Raw genomic sequence first — 20,676 nt, 5'->3', positions numbered from 1 at the left:
TTAGCTGTGCATTAGGCTGGAGCCTGGGTTTACCTCTGAGTTTCATCATTCCCTCAGGGTGTGCTGCACTGTGAGCTCAATAAAGGACCAGAGGAACCGTATATGAAACCTCGACCGTCCACCTGGAAGCCCACACTCTCCGCAGCTCTCTAAGCCCAAAGCTCCAAACGGTGCGGCTGAAAAATGTGCAAATATCAAGTGACAAATTATTTTTTTTGTGCGGGAGGCCAGGAAGCATTTTAGGACAGAGAGAAAATGACTAAATTGCTGACATGTCTGTCACGCAGAAAGTGTGACAACCACAGTGTTACTGCAATGCAACCACATATGACCTACATGGGTATGTGTGTGTGTGTGTGTATATATATATATATATATATATATATACACACACACACACACACAAAATGTGGCCTGGAGTGTCTCCAAATTAGGAGTTACTCATGCAAAAATAAATTAAACAAGTGGCGCATAGCCAGCTACATTCATTAAATTAATTTCTATATTCCACAAATGAAGAGTTCAGGACAGAAAAAAATTGATAATCCATTCCCATGGTTTAGCAATTTGTGTGCACGATTTTGCAGTCAGTTCCACGGTTTAGCAATTTGTGTGCACAATTTTGCAATCAGCTCCACGGTTTAGCAATTTCTGGGCACGATTTTGCAATCAACCCCACGGTTTACCAATTCGTGGGCACAGTTCTGCAACCCGTTCCCACGGTTTAGCAATTTGTGTGCACGATTTTGCAATCAACCCCACGGTTTACCAATTCGTGGGCACAGTTCTGCAACCCGTTCCCACGGTTTAGCAATTTGTAAACTGCTTGTTGTGCTTTTTCTTTTGTGCTACTAACGTTTTTACAGTACTAGCATTAGTGCTACAGCTTAAAGTAAGTGTAAAGCACTGGAAAGTTAACACTGTGACACTGATGGAGATTATATACACATGTGCGTGAAATGTATATGGCACCTAGTGTCCTGATTTTTAATTTTGAAAATCTGGTCACCAGCCAGACAGCGTAATTGGAAACTCAAAATTGTCTTCACCTGATTTGATACTTTATAAATGAACAATCATTCGCACAGTAAACGGGAGTCTCCAGAGAGTTAAAAGTTTGTTTAACAATGAAGCCCGAGATGCTAACGTTAATCAGGTCGGTACGGAATGCTGAACCAAGGGAATGGATTGCTAATGCTGTGGGTATGGATTAGAAATTAATTTCTCACTTAAGCCCAGGTGGGCTCCATACAAATTTGCTATGCATATTATTGCGTAGGGCAATGTTTTCACCCCAGTCTTCAAGGAACTCCAGACCATCCACATTTTTCTAAAGTTCAATACCTGCATCCTGGATTTCCCATTCTCTGCCCCCCTTGGGAAGAGCTCAGCCAAGCCAAGCACCATCTGTTAGACTCAAAAAACTCCCCTTCACCATTTAACCTTCCTGTAAATATGTTACGCAACACACATTTTCTTAGTACTGTACGATGTAAGCCAGTTGCTGCTGTATTGAATGCATGATGCCTTCCTCCTATAAAAGCCTGAAGAGACAAAACTACAAAATGTGGCCAGATATCCATCCACTCCAGAAACCAATTCAGACTACTCTCCTTTCACTCCTATTGTGGGCAGTGGTGGCCTAATGGTTAGGGATGCACACTTGTAATTGAAAGATTGCTAGATTGAATTCCTGACCAGCAAGGCACCACTGAGATACCCTGAGCAAGGTACCAAGCACAGCTGCTGGGTGCTGAACTAGCTGCTATGTCACATATGGGTTAAACGCAGGGGGATGCATTTTGTAGTTGTGTGCTATGCCATCGCTGATCTTCTAATTCTATCCATCCATTTGTTTGTCTTGACCAGACTTATGGGGGAGGGGAGTTTCAAGTCCCGTTTTGGTTTAAAACAAAGCAAACGATGAATGTGTTTTCCGCACCTTGAAGAATTACAAAAAAAAACAAAATATGGTGCTTATTATAATAACAATCAAAATCAAAGATAGTGGCTGAAAGAATAATCCCATAACACAAGAGGACAACTGTTAACTCAACGAACACATCCGATATGAATCTAAATCCTGCCAAATACGCCATATATGCAACCATATCTACAGTACTTGACTCATATACATCAAGAGGACGACGATAATGCAGGTTTTCTAGGTTAACAATACACTGAAGACGAAAATGTGATTTGACTCATCTCCATGGCAACAAAGCAGGACTCCTTAGCTAGTGAATGATTAAAGGTGTATATCACTGAACCAGCTTCATTTTCAGAGCTTATAATTATGATTATTTGTTGTTGCCGTGTATTTTGTTCAAGGCACCGCTAGAGCAGTTAACAAACCCTAATAAATATGCATGCGTCAAGCGTTTACCAAGGACTGTTGCTGTGGACTCTGACTGAGAGCCACACACACTTCCTGTCGCTTTTGAGAATAAGGATGATGTCATTTTAGCAGTTCTTTTACTCATTCTCCTTTGCTTTTTGACAACACGCCGGGGGAGTATCATCCACAGGTTTGGTGAATGTTTCCGACAGACCCAAGATCTAAAGAAACAATATGCATTACATCCATTTAGCTTCCATAATTGCTAACAAGCTTACAGGGTGAAAGCATCAGCCTGGAAGTTGCCCCAGGAAACACAGGGCACAAGGGAGGGCAACCACTGGACACCCCATGAACAATTCAGAGACTGAGATGTCATTTGCCAGTGGGAGGAAGCACACAGGAACATGCTAAATCCACAACTACACCAACTCAGAAAAGGTGAGGGCAACCCACTGAGCCACTTTACCACCCTAGATGCATTAATTCCAACTTTAAATCGTTCACCTGCTTTTCAGGGCCAAAGTGGAGCCAACCCTAGGCAGCACAGGGCAGGGGTACACCCTGACCCAGATGCCAGTTCATTGCATGACACATACAATATAGGCACATACAATTTAGAGACACCATTTAGCCTAACAGCATATCTTTGGACTCTGGGAGGAAACCAGAGTACACTGAGGAAAGCTGCATGGCACAGTGAGAACATGCAAACTCTACACACACAAAGGCCAGAGGTGGGATTTGAACTCACAACCCTGGAGGTGTGACTCCTGAGTCGTCATCTTTTATCGTTTTCCTTAAATTACAAACCTGTATGTAAAACTGTTCAACCAATCCATTTGATCTGACACGGCTGTCTGGCCACTGGTCACAGATCTCGTGGAAACGAAATTCACCCCCCAGGTAGTATAATCCATTAGAGCATGCAAACGAGGCCCCAGGTGCACTGTGTGAGATAAATGTCAACTGCAAACCTGGATCTATAAACAGACCTGACGTTTCCGCTCATGTGACCAAAGATCTAGATAAATCCATTAGAAATCTGAAAAGCAGACTTAGGTGAAACACTCACTGCAGAGCCCATACGCAAAGCAATCATCAGGCTCAATATTTTTTAGATCATAATACCACAAAACGCATTCCAAAAAGAAAAGCTTCGATAAAAGTCAAAATCAAATAGGACAAGTGCGTATAGAAAATGGATAGATGTTCACATGTCGCACAGCAACATCAAATAATGATACGCTATTTGCGCGTGTGCACTGACATGCTGCGCTGGCACATATTCCATCTCGCGTACCGATATATACAGGTGAGAGCCAGGCTCGGGATCGCGTGTGAAAACATAAGGGTCTTGCACAAAAGCCCAGCGGCCACGCGACTGTTTCGGAGGACACACCGCGGCAATCTTCCAATCACAGACCCAGTAGCCTAACCCACCGAGCCACGTACCATCCACATTCAAAGCCTGATCTTTTTTCGGACTTGCTTTCCATTTTGGGTTTGTGCTCTACAACAAGCATTGTAATTTTATTGGGATATTGTCTGTAAACCTAAGCCACTAATGAACCATAATCACTGGGTCATGAAATAAACCACGGGGAAAAAAAACTATGTCCTGCAAATATTCCCACATTACCCATTTCACGTTGGGCAATAATCAACAGGATAATCAACAGTAAGCATTAGAGAATTTTCAGCTGTATAACGAACTTTGTGCAGGAAGCCAATTAGACCATAACTAGCCATGAAAACTAAAGTCACGGAGGAAGACATCAGACTGTCACACATCCTTAAGCATTACAGCATTTTAAAATTCTCAAGCATCTTATAACAGTAAGATTTTTTCCAAAAAGTTAACAACAGAGTAATTTAAAACGGATATAGATATCTATTTCGCATCTACAAGTGAAGATGAAGGATGTGAATGACCGTATTCAGTTAACAATACACTGCTTAATCACAGATGACACCGGGGCTGATAAGGAATCGAGCGTCTGACAAGCTGATGGAATAAAGACCCGGAAATCGGATAATTTCGCGCTGGGCTGTGACACCATAACGACACCAGATCCAAAATAAATGAAATAATAACAAACAAACTGATACAAAGAGTAAATGGGAAACAAAATCTAAAGATTAATATTTTAATGCTATAATCACTAAGTTGGTGCTGCATAGGGGGCGGCAAGGTGGTGCAGTGGTTAGCACTGTTGCCTCACACCTCTGGGACTCGGGTTTGAGTCTCCGCTTGGGTCACATGTGTGTGGAGTTTGCATGTTCTCCCCATGTTGTCGTGGGGTTTCCTCCGGGTACTCTGGTTTCCCCCCACAGTCCAAAAACATGCTAAGGCTAATTGGAGTTGCTAAATTGGCCATGGGTGTGCATGTGTGAGTGACTGGTGTGTGAGTGTGCCCTGTGATGGGCTGGCCCCCCATCCTGGGTTATTTCCTGCCTCGTGCCCATTGCTTCCGGGATAGGCTCCAGACCCCCCGCGACCCAGAAGGATAAGTGGTTTGGAAAATGGATGGATGGATGGATGGTGCTGCATAAAACTCCTTTAATGACAGAAAAATTCCCTTTACCAAGCCAGTACTACGAGGAATGATTACGTTTTATTTGCGTAGCAGTTTCAACCAAAGTCTCACTTCTATCCCGGAGAGACATGAAAATATCCTGCCCTCTGCCCCCTCAATCCTGATAGTAATCAAAGAGGCACATTAGAGGACACGCTTAGAAGGCATCTGCCTGGTGGAGCATCTGAACGTGATGAATGATACATTCACAACCACGACGGTTCAGGACCCGTGAACCACGTGAACAAAAGGTCCGATGCCAGGTAAAGTAATAAGGGGTTTCAGTGAAGCCCGTATTTATAAATGGATGACTTTGTAAATATACCTATATATATAGTGATTGATCAGGGATTAACTGAATCAGATAAGCTATACATGTTATTTCTTACAAAGAATATATAAACAGCATAAACGCAGTTATACCTCTTATATGTTTTATAAGAATGGGGCGACTTCAAAACCCTAAAAAAAACATTATTTGATGACGGGATATAGGCTTATATAGACTAATTTACACAATTTACACAACTTTAAACAATTCCATCGGTACTACATTGTTTTCTTATAATTTCATTTTAATTCATCAGTGTATGATGCAAATTTGGCATTTAATAAACGGACAGCGTTTTCTTGCTGATTCTAAAAGGAACTGCGCAGATCCACCAATTAGGTTTCCTCACGGATAATGAGGTAAAGATCTGATGGATCAGTATCTGGTGACTGGAAAACGCTAGATTGGTGCTGCGGTAATAACCTTCAGACGCCTTCTGGGCTGGAGACGCAGCTCTGGAAGGAACCAATACGGGCTGCCTATCTCTTAGGTATTCCATGTTTGTATACAGAAACAATGACTAGTGCAATAACGAAACACTTAAATGGATATGTAGAAGCCAATCTACACACACGCACTTTCCTGACCGCTTAGACCATACAAATTAAGCAGTTCATTATATATAATGACTATCTCTTTGTTAAACTAAACTAAAACTACATTCGCATCCCCTGGGAAAAAGACCTCGTTGGGCAGTACCGAGTTCCCAGTGCTTGTGTTTCCTTATAATTGGACAGTGAGGAAATGCGTAGTCATTAAAAGCCAGCAGGAATGAGAAAATGTTATGTACCACGCTGAAGATGTACAGGGAAAAAAACTTGAAGGTTGATCCCTTGCTATATTTAAAAAGCAGGTGAATGCAATGAATTTCAATGACACCCGTTTATCAATAACTAGGGCTTATAAATAAAGGTTTCAGCGCACCAAACATCGAAAGAAAATAGAACTGATAACGATTTAAAGTTAAGCTATCAATAAATGGCCAGTTACTATACAACAAGTAACACAGCTGTACCAGACCCGTCTCTCACAAGCAAACAGGTTGTCTGACATTATTGCAAAAACCCTCCTTTCTAGTCCTTATACCAAGTGTATTAAAAAGAAAATTGCACTTACGCATGTAAGAAATGCAAAATGCGAAAGTTTCCGATTTAATTATTATAATGCAAGCAATAAGCAGTACGACGTCTGGACACATTTCGACACAATTGATTATGAATATAATAAATATAAATACATTACCGCCGGAAACATCTGCTTAAGCTTTAGGGAAGACATGCATATAGACACCAAGGTGCAAAGCAACGCTACAGGTGCTGGTCTTTCAGCATAAACTCCATATTTAGAATTAAATGATCTACAATGAAATGAACAGATACTTATTAGACATGAATTTACCCCAAAGTGAATTGCGTTCGCCCATCGTTGTACTTCCTCCCCTCCAATACTAAAGCTTCATATGCAGTAGGCAATTCTGTCTCTCCTCTCCGGCGAATTTCCCCTCGGTCGACCGCCGGGTTGCGGTTGACAAAGGCGGCGGAGGGGGGGGGGGGGGGCAGAGAGCCCCGACGCAATTATAGTAGCCTATATAAATAATTAATCCGAGCGGTGGTGTGACACAAAGGGTAGCAGAAAACAAAGTGCCAGCTTCTGCAATTACATCCGCTTACTGAAGCTGTAAAAACATGATTAGTGCTCAAGATCGATGGCAGCGTACAAATTATATGAGTTTTGAAAAAATTATGGTAGTGGTCAGAATAACCCCAATTACCGACCCAACGCCAACTGTAAGGTAATGATTCAGAAAGTCCTCGAACGACTTACTCAGATTTTATTTCCGCTGAAGCCTCTTCATTCAAGTATAGAGGACTGTTTTGCTTGAATAACTTTCACAATTTATAATCCCACCCAAAATTAAAGGTGCTCTTACAGGTGTCAGTAATTATTTTACATTCATTTTCATGTAGGGGCGTAGTGGTTATGGCTCCATGGCTCCATGAGCGTGGAGTTTGCATGTTCTCCCCGTGTTGTCGTGGAGTTTTCTCCGGGTGCATCAGTTTCCCACCGCAGCCCAAACACATAAAGTTACTTGGAGTTACCAAATTGCCCGTAGGTGTGCATGTGTAACTGTGCCCTGCGTTGGGTTGGCGCCCCATAATGGGTTGTTCCCCGCCTTGTGCCAGTTGCCTCTGGGACAGGCTCCGGACCCCCCGCGATCCTGAACAGGACAAGCAGTTACAGAAAGTGGATAGATAATCCATCCATTTTCCAAATACTACTGGGTCGCGGGGTGTCCGGAGCCTATCCCGGAAGCAATGGGCACGAGGCAGGAAAAAACCCAGAATGGGGGGCCAGCCCATCGCAGGGCACACTCACACACCATTCACTCACACATGCACACCTACGGGCAATTTAGTAACTCCAATTAGCCTCAGCATGTTTTTGGACTGCGGGGGGAAACCGGAGTACCCGGAGGAAACCCCATGACGACATGGGGAGAACATGCAAACTCCATTTTCATTTTTATTTATTGTGGATTTCTGTATCGTTACCCAAAATACTTTGAGCTTTTTTTAAGCTACTCGCAGCCTTATGCTTGGGTTTTATTGAAAAAGTATGTCCACTATGTAATAGCATTTTTAGAAACCTTATAGTTAATTACTTGTTGTTACGGGTACTGTGTGAATAAAAAGTTGCTAAAACTGATTGTTTTTCTCTATAGGTCGACAGGTAGTGCAATAATAATAATGATGATGGCAATGATAATAATAATCTTAAATAAACCTATACAAGGAACGAACTAATAAATGTGTTTATGGCCTTTATTATTATGGAGAGTTTAAATTTCTGTAAATACTGCGCTAGTATTTTGGATTGAGTTTATAGCACTGAATGATATTCCTAGTATTTTAAGTAATACGAATTAAAGGTTTCATGGGCCTATATAACATTAAGAAACTTCACATTGCTGTAGATCAATAGGCCCACTAGACTCGATCTTCTCCAAGCCAATTTCATTATATTGACCGACAGCACGGAGGAATTGTAAAAAAATAATGTAATTAGCATTTACAAAGCCAATAAAGCTTTTAAGATAAACCATAGATAAAATGAGCCACAAAACGATCACAAAATATTTTACTTTTAAGCCAATGGGAACGGCTTTTGGTTTGCATTTGAAAAAATCATCATGAATTTTTAATGGTACACGACAGAATGCCTCCAAATATGAAGACGCGGAAAGGGGGACGTGTAATACTGACAAGGTGTGACTCAGAAAAGCAATAGTAGGCTATATGTTCAGTGTGAATGAGAGCAAAATCTATGAATCATAACCTCTCATAGGCAGCACAACATCTGGCAGTCCGCAGTAATAAAAATTCTGCGCTGGTTATCAAATTCTTGCATCCTTACTATCTTTTGAAGACGTGTATGTAATGATTATACCCATTCATGGGCGCTGATAATGTCTCATAATCAGTTATTTTACTAGCAGAAATACCGAATGTATTTACACAGGCCTACACCTGCAAATTAATTTTTAAATCACAGATGATTACGTTCACTACACAAGCAAATATGTTTGTAACAACTTGATAAACACCAGAGACAAAGGGAATCAATTCCATCGTCTTCTGCTATGCACAGTAATTGTATTTTCCGATTTCTGGATTCTAGCGTTTTCCGAAAACGCTCCTGTTTTATCTTCCTCCGGGTTATTTCTGAAAGCAGTTTGTGTTTTTGACTCTCGCGCTACGTTTTCGTGCTTGTCTGTCCTCGCTGTGAATCATTAAACCCCGTTTGTTCTGATTCCGAACGTTGCAGGTTCTCTAAACCATACACGACGAATTGGCCCTAAAGCAGAAGCTATAAATAGACACAGAATATTTGTACAGCTTTTTATAGTCCGCTCACCCATGTTCCGCATTTGACGCAAGCATTATCATGCTTCCGAAATCATGGCTTTTCATTGTTAGCCTGCTGTGTTGACTTATTAAATAAATAACCAAATTCCAAAAGATGTAAAAAAAAAATCATTTATTATGCTGGTGATAATCTTTAAGCTCCCTCTCTTTATTTGTTGTTGGTGATCAAAAATAAAAGCAATAAATAAAAAGAAAATGAAAAGTTTTAATTAGGTCTCTACTATTGGACAGCATCGTTTCTTAGTAACAGCAAACATCAAGTATTCTTTTCTGGCGCTCAACCTACTGGAACAAATAGATGTAAATGTACTTTACACATTCCACCATTAAGACAATAAAGTAACACATCGGACGAATCAGAATCCGTCTTATTTGCTAAGTACCAAGTACCTGACCTCAAGTATTGCTCTTGGGGCAGGTGTCAACATAATGTCAATACAATCAAAAGTGTAGAAAAAGATAAAGACATACAAAACACAAGATAAAAAATATATACACTAAGGTATATAAAAACAAAAACAGCCTATACACAAGAAAATAGAAGGATGTGCAATGTAACAGTGTACAAGTTAAAGTGAATCTGTGCGTATGTACACTTAAAGCAATGGTGGAATTGGGAAATGTTCGTACTCAGAAGGAGTCTGGCATGGAATAGGATGGACAGTAGCTGTGTGCATTACAAAGCCGGTAATAAAATGCATGTTCAGCAGTTTAAGGCGGAGGGATGTGAAAAGGGTCCTTGTTCAGAGGAATGGTGGCCGGGGGAGAGAAGCTGTGGAGCTGGTGGTTCAACCTAGTATTTAGGGCAATCATTCCTGGTCTTTGCTGAGATGGGAGATGCTGGAAAAAGAGAGTAAGTGCGCTGTGAGGGGCCGGCCATGATTTCCCCCGCCTCTTCCTCATTCTGGATGACCAGACGTCTTTGACGGCGGAGAGTTGGCTGATAATTTCCTCTGCACATTGCACCGAAAACTGCAGCTTTCGCCGTGGTGTGTTTCCCAAATCTCGAATTAACAGCTTACATAGTTGGAACCACTCAGTCGCATGTTTGCATCCATGTAAGTCGCTAACATTGTTAGCACCTGTGCGACTGGGGAACGTATCTCCAGACAGTAATGGAGGCTTTGATGATGTATTCCATTATAGCGATGTAGAACTGGATCAGCAGTGCTTGACGCAGCCTAAGTTTCTTGCCGCAAGAAATACAAGGGCTACTGGGCCTTCTTCATAACAGCAGACTGGAGCGACCAATCATTTGTGAGACTGCTCTGCTGACAGTAGAGCCCTGCATTTCCAATGGAGGCAGTTGCGTGGGGTTCTTCCTAAAATCAAAAATCAGCTCCACTGTTGTACATCTGTTTAGTTGCAGATTGTTAGATCCGCACTATAGCACCAGTCATGATACTTTCCTTTGGTACATGGATGGATGGTGCTGCATCCATCGCTTGAGATAAGACTGACAAGGGTGGGAGTCACTGTCAGAAGTGCAGTTAGTGGTGTAGTTTGAGTAGAGGAGCGGAGAGAGCACGCAGCCCTGTGGAGCACCGGCGCTAAGGCAAAGGGCGTCAGAAATGTGGTCACCAACCCTGACATACTGTTTTCTGTTAGACAGAAAGTTGTGGCTTCGGTAGCAGACAGATGTGGGGGCACTGAGCTGCTAAAGTTTCTCCAGTAGCAGGTCAGGAATGGTAGTGTTACAAGCTGAGATAAAAATCTACAACAAACATGTACATAAGGTGTCGCAGGATGGAGTTTAGTGTCAAGTTAATGGCATCATTGATCGACTTGTTAGTTCTGTAAGCAAACTGCAAACGGCATCGTTCATGACTTTGAGATGCTGGAGTAGAAGCTGCATGAAACACTTCATGACTGCAGATGTTACAGCCGTTGGTCTGTCGTCGTTCAGACAGGAGATCTTCCGTTTCTTTGCAACTGATATGATGACATACCATTGTTTAAAAACCCACAAGCAATTGGACTTAAGGTACAGTCGAACCACTTTATAAAGCGAGGAGTTAGACCACTTTAATGAAGTCATTTAGTATGACTGGAGCAATTACTGCTCCCTTAGGGGCCTTATGGTCTAAGGGCTTTTGATTAAGAAAAACATCTCCTCAAACAATGAGAGCAGGTGATCCATTGAATGGGGAATACCTGTCGGATTGAAGATTAATTAAATTTCCAGCTTTGTAGGTCAAATATGCAAGGAGGCCAACAGTGCCTGGTTTCAGAAAATTAATACAGATGGAAAGAATTGCTAATCATGGGTCGAAAACATTCTGAAACCTATTATATTTGATTGATCTGGGAAATCCTGCATCTTGTTGGGTGGCTTACAGTTGGAGCAACTATGTTTGAAATACTCTGTGACTGAAAAATAGATTCGAATAACACGCTTTTTTCAAGATTTACAAGACTCACAATTAAATATAATATTCTTATTAAGCAAAGTAACAATTCTGGGCGTAGGAAGATAATTAACCCAAAATTTGGTTCCTTTATTGCAACTGCTGTTTCAAATACTACTTATTCCAGCCAGTTATCCAGTGCTGGGTAGCAGGAGGACATGCCATCTATGCCAGGAAGCACAGGGCACAAGCAGGGCTGGACTGGCCAAGTGGCATATTGGGCATTTCCCAGTGGGCCGATGGGTATGTGCACCGGCAAATCGTGTTGGAACTGCAGGAGGAAAGAAGAGGACTGGATGGAATCTCCCAGTTTGTAAGTCTTGTTATCCTAGTTTCTCCTAGTGTTTGAACCCTTAAGTATTCGTTAATAACCCTCACCTGTGTCTTGTTCCCAGCTGTAGTGTTTGATTAATTGTTGCACCTGTCTGTCATGTAGCCTCGTTATCATTGTATATAACTGCCTACTGCCAACTGTTCCTTAGTTGGTCATTGTGGTTGTATTTGATTAGATGAAGGGGCTGTGGTTGTTCCTGTATTACTTCCTGCTTTTCTACCTGCTGGTGTTTAGACCTCTCATGGTTTGTCTTGTTTTCTTGTTTGTTTGGTCTTCTAATAAACCCTCTTCTACACAAGAGCCACTGCATGTATCATCTCTTTGTCCTCCACCATGTCGTAACAGTGGTAGATTAAGTTCTGACCAAACAAATGCACTCATTAAAACAGGCCCATCTAAAAGACTGTAAAATTATCTTGTACTATCTAGAATTGAGGCTACCTCATCAGAAGACTTTAAAAACATGTTTGGTCATAGTTTGATCAGCATGATTTGTAAGTGCCAGATTCTATAAATGTGTATTCTGTACTAAATACAGAGCCAATGATTTCCCATTGTTATACATTATGATCATAAGTAGGTTATATGTATTAATAAATAGAATAAATATTAGCATAGAGATTCTGCACTTGGACCTGAAACCAATTACACAATTCCAGTTCCATTCACTCACCCATCTTCCATAATGAGTTATTCAGTACAGGGTCATGGATATAATCACAATTACTTATTTTGTTTTAGTGAAAAACAAATTCGGAGATCATACACATCAAATGGCAAGCCTCTGTACGTTTGGAAAACATGCCGGTTAAACATCTGTATATAAACTGTAAATATGCAAACAGTCGTCTTATAAAAACCCTAAAGATTGTATTACACAGATCAACCACTTGGTGGCAGTAATGACCAGATTCGTGGTCATCTAATGGAGTGCTAAGCCGCAGGCACCAGGAAATCTGATTCACCAGTTTAGTCATAAATTCCTGTTTTAATTTCAATATGAGTAACATTTTAGAAGGTAGAATTAGCCTACTGGATCTTAAGTTAGCAGTTTGTTAGGTTGCTCCAGGATTGACGTTGCATGGGTACAGTCATACTGATTAACACAGACATGCTTTACAGACTATATTCAATTAACAGCATTGTTGCGTCACACTTCCAGCGCTGCAGACTTGAAGTTTCCATGTTCTCCCTGTGTCACACAGAGTTACTCCCATCCAGGAACTCTGAGGGCTTCGTATTTTAGGCCCCAAGCCCCCATCCAGCCATGCAATAAGTAAGGAGTCGGGTGCACAGGCAGGTAGACAACTGGATAGATAGATGGACATTAATATTAATAATAAGTTTTCTTTCGGACAGTTGTATTGCATATATTATATCCAATATAAAAACAATGGGTTATTCTGATTGTCAGCTGGCAGTTTGTACTTAATGCCATGACAAAACGACAAAACAGTATACTTCTATTTATATTTTTATTTATATTTTTATTCTAGTTAAGTTTTAATTTTTCTATCGTATTTCTTCTATTCATATTTATTTCTTACGACAAGCTTAATTCTCTTTTAAGGTCACTGGCGGTCGTGTAAGCATTTCACTACATATCGTACTGTGTATGACTGTGTATGTGACAAATAAAATTTGAATTTGAATTTGAATTTGAACGAACTCCTACAGAATATGAGGATATATTGTGCTTAAAGAATGTCATGAAGTAAAGTTTCTACATGCTGTAACACACTAGTGAGCATACTTCCTCCTGCTCACCCATCGTCCACACTGCTTATCCAAAACAAGGTCTTACTGAGCAGGCTGTATGAGTTTGTCAATTAAAGTAAGCAATCAGGTAAACTGTGCGTCTATCTGTGAGTTTTCCCTCTGTACTGCTGCGGGTACATTAACCTGTTACCATGTTTCATGGGGCAGCGGGGAGCATGGCAGTACTGAACGCTGGCTTTTGCTGTTATTAACTGTAATTACCAGCTCTTTATGACGTTGGACCCATGTTTAACCTAACAGGTTTGTGTGAATGGACTGGTAAACACCGCATTTCAATAAGCGGGCTGAGGGCAGAGAGGCCATGAGGCGAATCGGCCTCCTCTGTGTCTGACTGTTTTTCTGGCCTGTGGCATTTGCGCCCTGATAACAGCCCAACCCTCCTTGTTCTCTCTGTTGTTTCACTTTCACCGTTTCCTTTGACCTGAAAGGGCCATAGTCCTAGTTTTGCTTATTAAATACAACTTTTTTATTCCTGAGCCCTGGAAATCGCAACCACATTGCACACCTACTGTGGCCCCCACCTCTCCTTGTCTAGAGATTACAAGCCCCCATGGCTTCAGCCACTTACCCGTAGAATGTAAAACTTCTACAAGAACAACAGAAAACACATAATTTCTTTAACAGACTCGAGTAGCACTTATGTAATCCACTTGACACAATGACAAATAAAAATCCTTGATCCCTGATTCAGATTGATAGGTTATAGCCCCAAAAATAGCGACGTTTCTGCGAAATTCCCATCAAACAAGCAAATGACGCAATTGGTGCTTAAAGGAAAGATCATCTGACAGTCAACATTAGAACCATCCATCTTTCAACCACGCATGCAGTCCAGGATTCCAAAGGGGGCTGGAGTCTTTCCCAGACTGCATTGGGCAGGGGAACCCTTTTGGCAAACACTAAAGGAGGCTTCATTGCTGAACTTACAGCACTGTCACCACTCATTGACAGTGACCAATAGCCTGAGTAATCTCAGATGTTACAGATTACAGCTATTTTTATCATTTGCCTTCAGCATTCCCTAGGCAGACACTGAGAGGCCATTAACATCAGAGGTGTTTTATAGCACTGATTTGAAAATGCACTCAATTTTCCCGCCAGATTTTTGAAGGGCAAACACAGGCCATGTGTGTCAGCAGTTTCAATAAAATACAAATCGAATCAGGTTTTTTCCTGAGGCAGACCTCAGGTGGGCTGAGGACAGGTCATTCCATCACTAGTCTCTCCCCTGTGAGCTGCTCCTCCCCCATCTCACTTACCCAGCACCCTCCGGGGCAGGCAGGAATCTGAGAGAGAGAGTGCAGCAGCTGTAGGGGTGTCAGGGTCCACGATGCCACTCCAGACAGGAAGGGGTGGTGTTACGTCTGGCTCTCCTGCAAGAATAATGATAGTGCCATTCACAGTTTTTGATTATTTACTTCAAAACTGTGATTTAAAAAAAAATCACTTCAAAAATTGAGTCTGTAGTCAAACCAGTTTTAAAAAGTAAAGAAAACTGATATGTTACAGTAATGAGTTAGTAAGAATGACCCAGTTTTTGGGCTTTGGTTTACTTCTTTGCCTTGATGATGAAAAACCATGAGATTTTGAAAAGGCTGATTAATAATATTTAATTCTTGAGTCATCAGGAGCAGGCATTTAAGGGACACGATGACACTGAAAACTGGGGACAGTGTGTGGCTCAAGGGGGTCGGGTCCTATGTCTGTGATGAGAAGGTTGCTGGTTCCAATCTCAGGACTAGCAGAGTGATGTCACTATGTATCCCTTGAGCCCCCAGTTACCCTAAGGATTGACTGACCCTTCCTCAAATTAAAAGTACATCACTTTGGATAAAAGCATATGTTAAATAAACAGAAATGTACTTTAATAAAAACCCTGACAGCAATGGAAACTAAAAATGTGCTTGCCTGCTATGATGATGTTTTGACTTTTGTTGTGTGTTTGTGTTGCAATGTAATGTAGCGAAACTCAATGTAAAGCTCACATTTCCGAAAAGACTTTCTTGCACAAATACACTGACATGTTCCTTCTGCACAATAAATAAACGGAATAAAAATTATAATGGGATTTATAAATCAAAATCAAAGGTTTTATTTTAAAATCTTGTCTCATTTGCTCTGAGTCTATCAGGGCTTCCCAAAGTAGCAATAGGCTGATGATTTCCAGAATCAAAACTAAAAAAATAAAATAACATAATCCTGTTCACAAGAATAAGCCTCTAATCATCTTGAGGTTCTCTTTGACGTCACTAAGGGCCTTTGTTTCATTTTTGGTGCACTTTGTGTCAAAGATCCAGATAAGTCCAGATCTTCACCCTTACAATGAGTGATCATGCTGAAAAACCAGATCTCTGAGTTGACCTTGTATGTTATTAATATGCAACTATAAAATGTCCCTGCGAAGTCAGAAAAAGTTCCATCAAATGATTTTTAAGTTATTGTCTTAACAAATAAAGGGTCTGCTTCAGGACAGTGTAAAGGATAACTAAATGACCGCAAAGCATAGTTTGTGTCTATTAAAAAAGCATAGGAGAATAAATTTCAGATGAGAGACATATGGACAAATGCCAGGTTTTGCAGAATAATACCAAACTGGATTGGGAGATATTATGCACTATAATAAACATGCAAACTACACATACATGGAACCATGGCAGAGACTGAAACCCTGGTCCGACAGGTGAGACAACAGTGCTAACCATTGCACTACTATGCCACTATATGAATTATTCTCATGCATTTTGGATTGTAACATTCATTTGTAAATATCTAACAAAACTAAAAATTTTACTTTTGTTACATGTTTGATTTTCTGAACACTGCAATGCTGCATTTGGCCACGTACAGGCATGTGACTTAATGCGTCACTCCAGAGAACAATAATAATTAAATTAAGCGCACATATCAGTGGCAGAATGCAAGTAAGCGTCACTCACTTTCAAAATAAGGTTTTCGGGACCACAGAGCTACCTATAGGCCTACATAGTCCAAACAAAAAAGTGCCAATTTGTACCTTTGAAGATACAATTACTTGTCACTGCGGATGTACCCTCAAGAGCCTGCCAACTGTACCCTAACTCTAGATAAATGTACATTTTAATCTAATTAAAGCTACAGAAATGGACTCTGAGGAACATTTTTGTACCATTTGGAGTACATGAACATTGCTGTACCACAAATCTGTGGTACCACAGATCTGTACCACAAATCTGTACCACAGCAGTACCCTTTTTCTAGCAGAGTCTAGCAGAACCGGCTTGGATGCCTCAGTACCTCCTGCCAGATGGAAGGGGCACAAAAAGACTAAGGGGAGGGGTGGGGGGGCACCTCCACCGCCTTACAGGTGCACCGTTTCATAAAGGCGACGTTCCAATGACCTTCTTGGCTGCATGCACCATACGTTGTAGGTTCTTGCAGTCAAAGATGTCGCATTTCCCAAACCAGAAAGTGATGCAGTATGGTCAGGATACTGTGAATGTGTAGAACGTGGTGAGAATGGGGAGAGGTGACTTTGGGCTGCGGGTGAGAATTCAAATGACATGGGAGGAACATCCAAACTCTACACACACATAATGATTGTGGGATTTAAGACTGCAGCCCTAGAGGTTTGAAGCAGTAGTGGTTTATAAATAATTGTGATATATTGCATATTGTTGATTTTTCAATGGAGGAGTAGCGGCATTGTGGCCCTGTGTATATTCAAATCCCCAAACCAGACACAAATTTACTAGGACAGTGGCCAAAAGCCAAAAAAATCCATCGAGAATTAAAACACCCGCATATTGCTGTAGTATTTCTTCATGTTAGGATCTTGTGATCCGTTTCCTACAGTCTCCAATGGATTTTGTGATGCACGACACAGTAACTTGTCTTGGAATAAAACATTTTGAAAATGTTTTCAAGGTGGGACTTAACGTTAAATTAAATTACATTAAATTAAGAAAAATGTACTGGTGAGAGTTCACTTTCAATAGCGCAGTAGATTTTTTTGCATTTGGCGACACAACGTAACAACGTAAACACAAAGGTCTGTTTATTGGGGGGGCGAATGAAGCCAAATTAAATTCTGGGAAATACAAGTCCTCTTTCTTCCTATACCCCTACTTTCTTTATAATTTTGTATCGAATAGTTACAGGGTCTTTCTGACAGATCGCCTTCATATATACGCGAAACCTGAACTTTCTTCCTGGGACCTCGTGAGAGTTTACTTCCAAGATCTCGCGATATTTCGCTACTCCCGCGATTCGACGCGCCTCTCCCACCTCCCTCTTTCCTGTCCTTCCCAGTTGTTTAGTTAATGGCGGACAGTGAACTGTTATCTACGGCTTTTTTCGCTCTTGACAGGCAAAAAGGGGACCGTTTCGGCGAAGGGTACTTAATCTAACCCCTGGGAAGAAATTCTCGAAGGGACAGTTTCGTTTTGACTCGGTTCCCGAAGTTGTCTTCTCCGTAGCCTCCGCGCTAGCCGCGCCGGCGACCGTTACGTTACCTGGGTCGGCGGCCTGGAGACGCCGGGTAGCCATGCAGCTCACCGGACATGTTGTCGTTCCTGCCTCCTGAGATGTACGGATAGGTTTTGCAGATATACGTCTGGTTGGGAGAACATGAGAATGACCGTAGATATCCGGCCGAGCTGATTAATTCGCTTGCAGCGAGTTTGTTTGCTTAGCCGGCTGTAGAGAGAACTACAGTGCTGTCAAGGCAAGCCGGCTAGTAACGCGGATGTCCCCTTGTTTTCCGCCTCGGTTTTAAACGATAAAAGTACGCTCTGATATTTCCCTCTCCTTGGTGGCTTCCCCGGCCGGTTATTCAGCCCAAAGCGGTCCGGCCACCGATGACACTTGGGCGTAGAAGCTGTGTGACTGAATGACGCCGCCCCAAGGTTAGTGTCCCCGGTCATGGTAATTATTTTTGTTTATGTCTTCTGTAAATTAAATAAAATGAGACCATATCGAAAATTAAACTCTTTGTTCAGCATGGTATTTTTTCGCTCTGAGTAGTTTTATCACAGTTATTATAGGATGGTTTCATTAGCCCGGTTATGTGGGATGGATTCTTTAAAATAGCTGCAGTAAAGTTTTGCGTGTTATTCCTGGTCGTATTCAGCTTGTATGACGCTGTTCTGAAAGGACAGGATCGCCTTCTGTCGAGTGTTTTGTCAGGTGACCTGTCACCCGGGTCGCCTGTATCAGTGACTCCTGGTTAACTATCGAAAAGCCTGCAGTTCATTAGTCATAGTTTGCATCGGAAGTGTGAGCCTAGTCAAGCGATAATTTATTTAGTTTGTGGTTAGATGAGGGGATCCACCACGAATTCTGTTTGTTTAACTGATAACTGGGTGCAGGGAACGTTGCATTCACTAGGAAGTTAGTTTTCCTCATTCGGTTACATTGAAATTATTCCTCGCGTTCTGTACCCTAGTTAGCGGCCCATGAGCGAAGGGCAGGTGCTAAAAGGGTTATCAAGACATTGGATCCTGCATCATGTTAGTGCTGTGAAGCCTGCATGATCAGTTCCATTGCAGGCAAGTAGCTCCCTTCTCCTGGACTTTGGCACGTCAGTTGCTTGACTCACCCTTTACAGAAATGTCTTTACTAGAAACATACATTATTTATTTGTTCCACTTGCACCCTTGTAGTGGATGACCTGCAGCTTACCGGTTCATACTGTGCTCAGTCTTGTGTATATGTCTTTACTAAAGCAACTCCCAAGTTTCCCTGACCATTTCCCTTTGGAACTCAAATTTAGAAACACACACTTTTTTTTTAATTGTTATTTAATAGATGTGTGGCTGTTGCAGTCAGTCAGCTGCCATGATTTTTGGGCCTCTGAAATCATCTTGATAAAATAGGCTGCTTCTCAATGAAGTGGACGTAATTCAGTTGTGGAAGACAAGTATCGACCTGAGGCAGTTTTATTATTGCTACAACACTGAACGGCTTTGAAAGTAAGGAAAACTATGTTATAATATGGTAGCCTGTTTGGGTCATGATTCTACAGACTCTTCTATTGCTGCTGTAGTTGTGCATGGCTCTATGTCTGTTGCACATTTAGATTCCTACTAGTGTGAAATGAGAGGTTTTCACAGTTGTATAATCTTCACTAGTAAAAAAGAATATGCGGTTCACAACTGCAACAAAAGTCATGCCTGCTTTCATCTTTATAATGGAATTTGGATTTGTGAAGTATTTTGGAGGCTAAAACTGATATTTTAATGGCATCTTTTATTTAATAGCTTATTTTTTTATAGCATGATAGGGACATAGCTATCTGTGTCTTACTTAGAGTTCAGGGTTATTTTAGGGTTCTGATATGTCGGGTGACATGTTTTCTGTCAAATAGTCTGAAATTTCTGTCTTGTATGTGAAAGGTGAATCTTAAGTATGCAACATTTCCAAGCCAGTGTATTTAAGTGGTGAATGGATGCTTGTATTGGTATGTGCTGTGGGGCAGGTTGTGGATTATAAGGTCCTTGACTTGTTTTGGTGTTAAGTAACCGGATTGCCTGTTCACGTAAGTGTGGCGTTTTCAGTAAGTATTTTTATGAATGTACTCCTGCACTGGATGTTAAGAGGCATTGTTTATTGGTCAGTTGTTAATATGAGAATTAATTGGACATTTTATTTGAATTGATGTGGCGTGAGGGTGAATCTGTCTTCGTCATTGGATCAGAATGCAGCTCGCATGTCTGCCTGGGCTCTTTTTGTGTACAGTTCCACATCGTTGTCATAGTTGCGCTGCCATGGGGGTTGGCCTTGTGGCAGTCAATGGAAAGGAGGTATGAGGAGAAGTGCATTCTCTGTTTTGCTGCTCAGACCTTAAGTAGGTCTCTCACATGTGATTTTGTGGTTGATGGATTTTTCAGGCAAGGAAATGCTCCAGCTTTCTGTGGTTCTGTGAAATATGAGAGCAAAGCAGATTTAATGTTTGCTTTTTTAAGCATTGTCTTTTTTCCCCCAATGCTATAAAGAGGCTATATG

General features: G+C 41.4%; 2 protein-coding genes across 11 annotated transcripts in view; one reads left to right on the top strand and one right to left on the bottom strand.

Moving 5' to 3' along the window:
• LOC125708848 (voltage-dependent R-type calcium channel subunit alpha-1E) overlaps positions 1-18,312 on the bottom strand; it is a 149,491-nt gene extending 131,179 nt beyond the window's left edge. The window contains exons 1-2 of one of the 2 annotated variants that reach the window (XM_048976693.1): positions 18,186-18,312; positions 14,955-15,068 (exon numbers count right to left, since the gene is read on the bottom strand). The gene's annotated coding sequence lies outside the window, so the exon portion shown is untranslated. Of the gene's footprint in view, positions 1-6,646; positions 6,764-14,954; positions 15,069-18,185 lie in introns of those variants that run through there. The other variant, XM_048976694.1, reaches the window with a different exon arrangement.
• Positions 17,968-20,676, top strand: part of cep350 (centrosomal protein 350) — a 31,640-nt gene continuing 28,931 nt past the window's right edge. For all 9 annotated transcript variants that reach the window (XM_048976692.1, XM_048976689.1, XM_048976688.1 and 6 more), the window contains exon 1: positions 17,968-18,578. Coding sequence is in view for 1 of the 9 variants with exons in the window: in XM_048976689.1 (XP_048832646.1) it covers positions 18,563-18,578 (16 nt within the window). In the remaining 8 variants the exon portion in view is untranslated. The remainder of the gene's footprint in view (positions 18,579-20,676) is intronic.

This window comes from Brienomyrus brachyistius, chromosome 15 (genome assembly GCF_023856365.1).
Source record: "Brienomyrus brachyistius isolate T26 chromosome 15, BBRACH_0.4, whole genome shotgun sequence".
NCBI classification, from domain to species: Eukaryota; Metazoa; Chordata; class Actinopteri; order Osteoglossiformes; family Mormyridae; genus Brienomyrus; species Brienomyrus brachyistius.
This window is presented reverse-complemented; position numbering and strand designations above follow the sequence as displayed.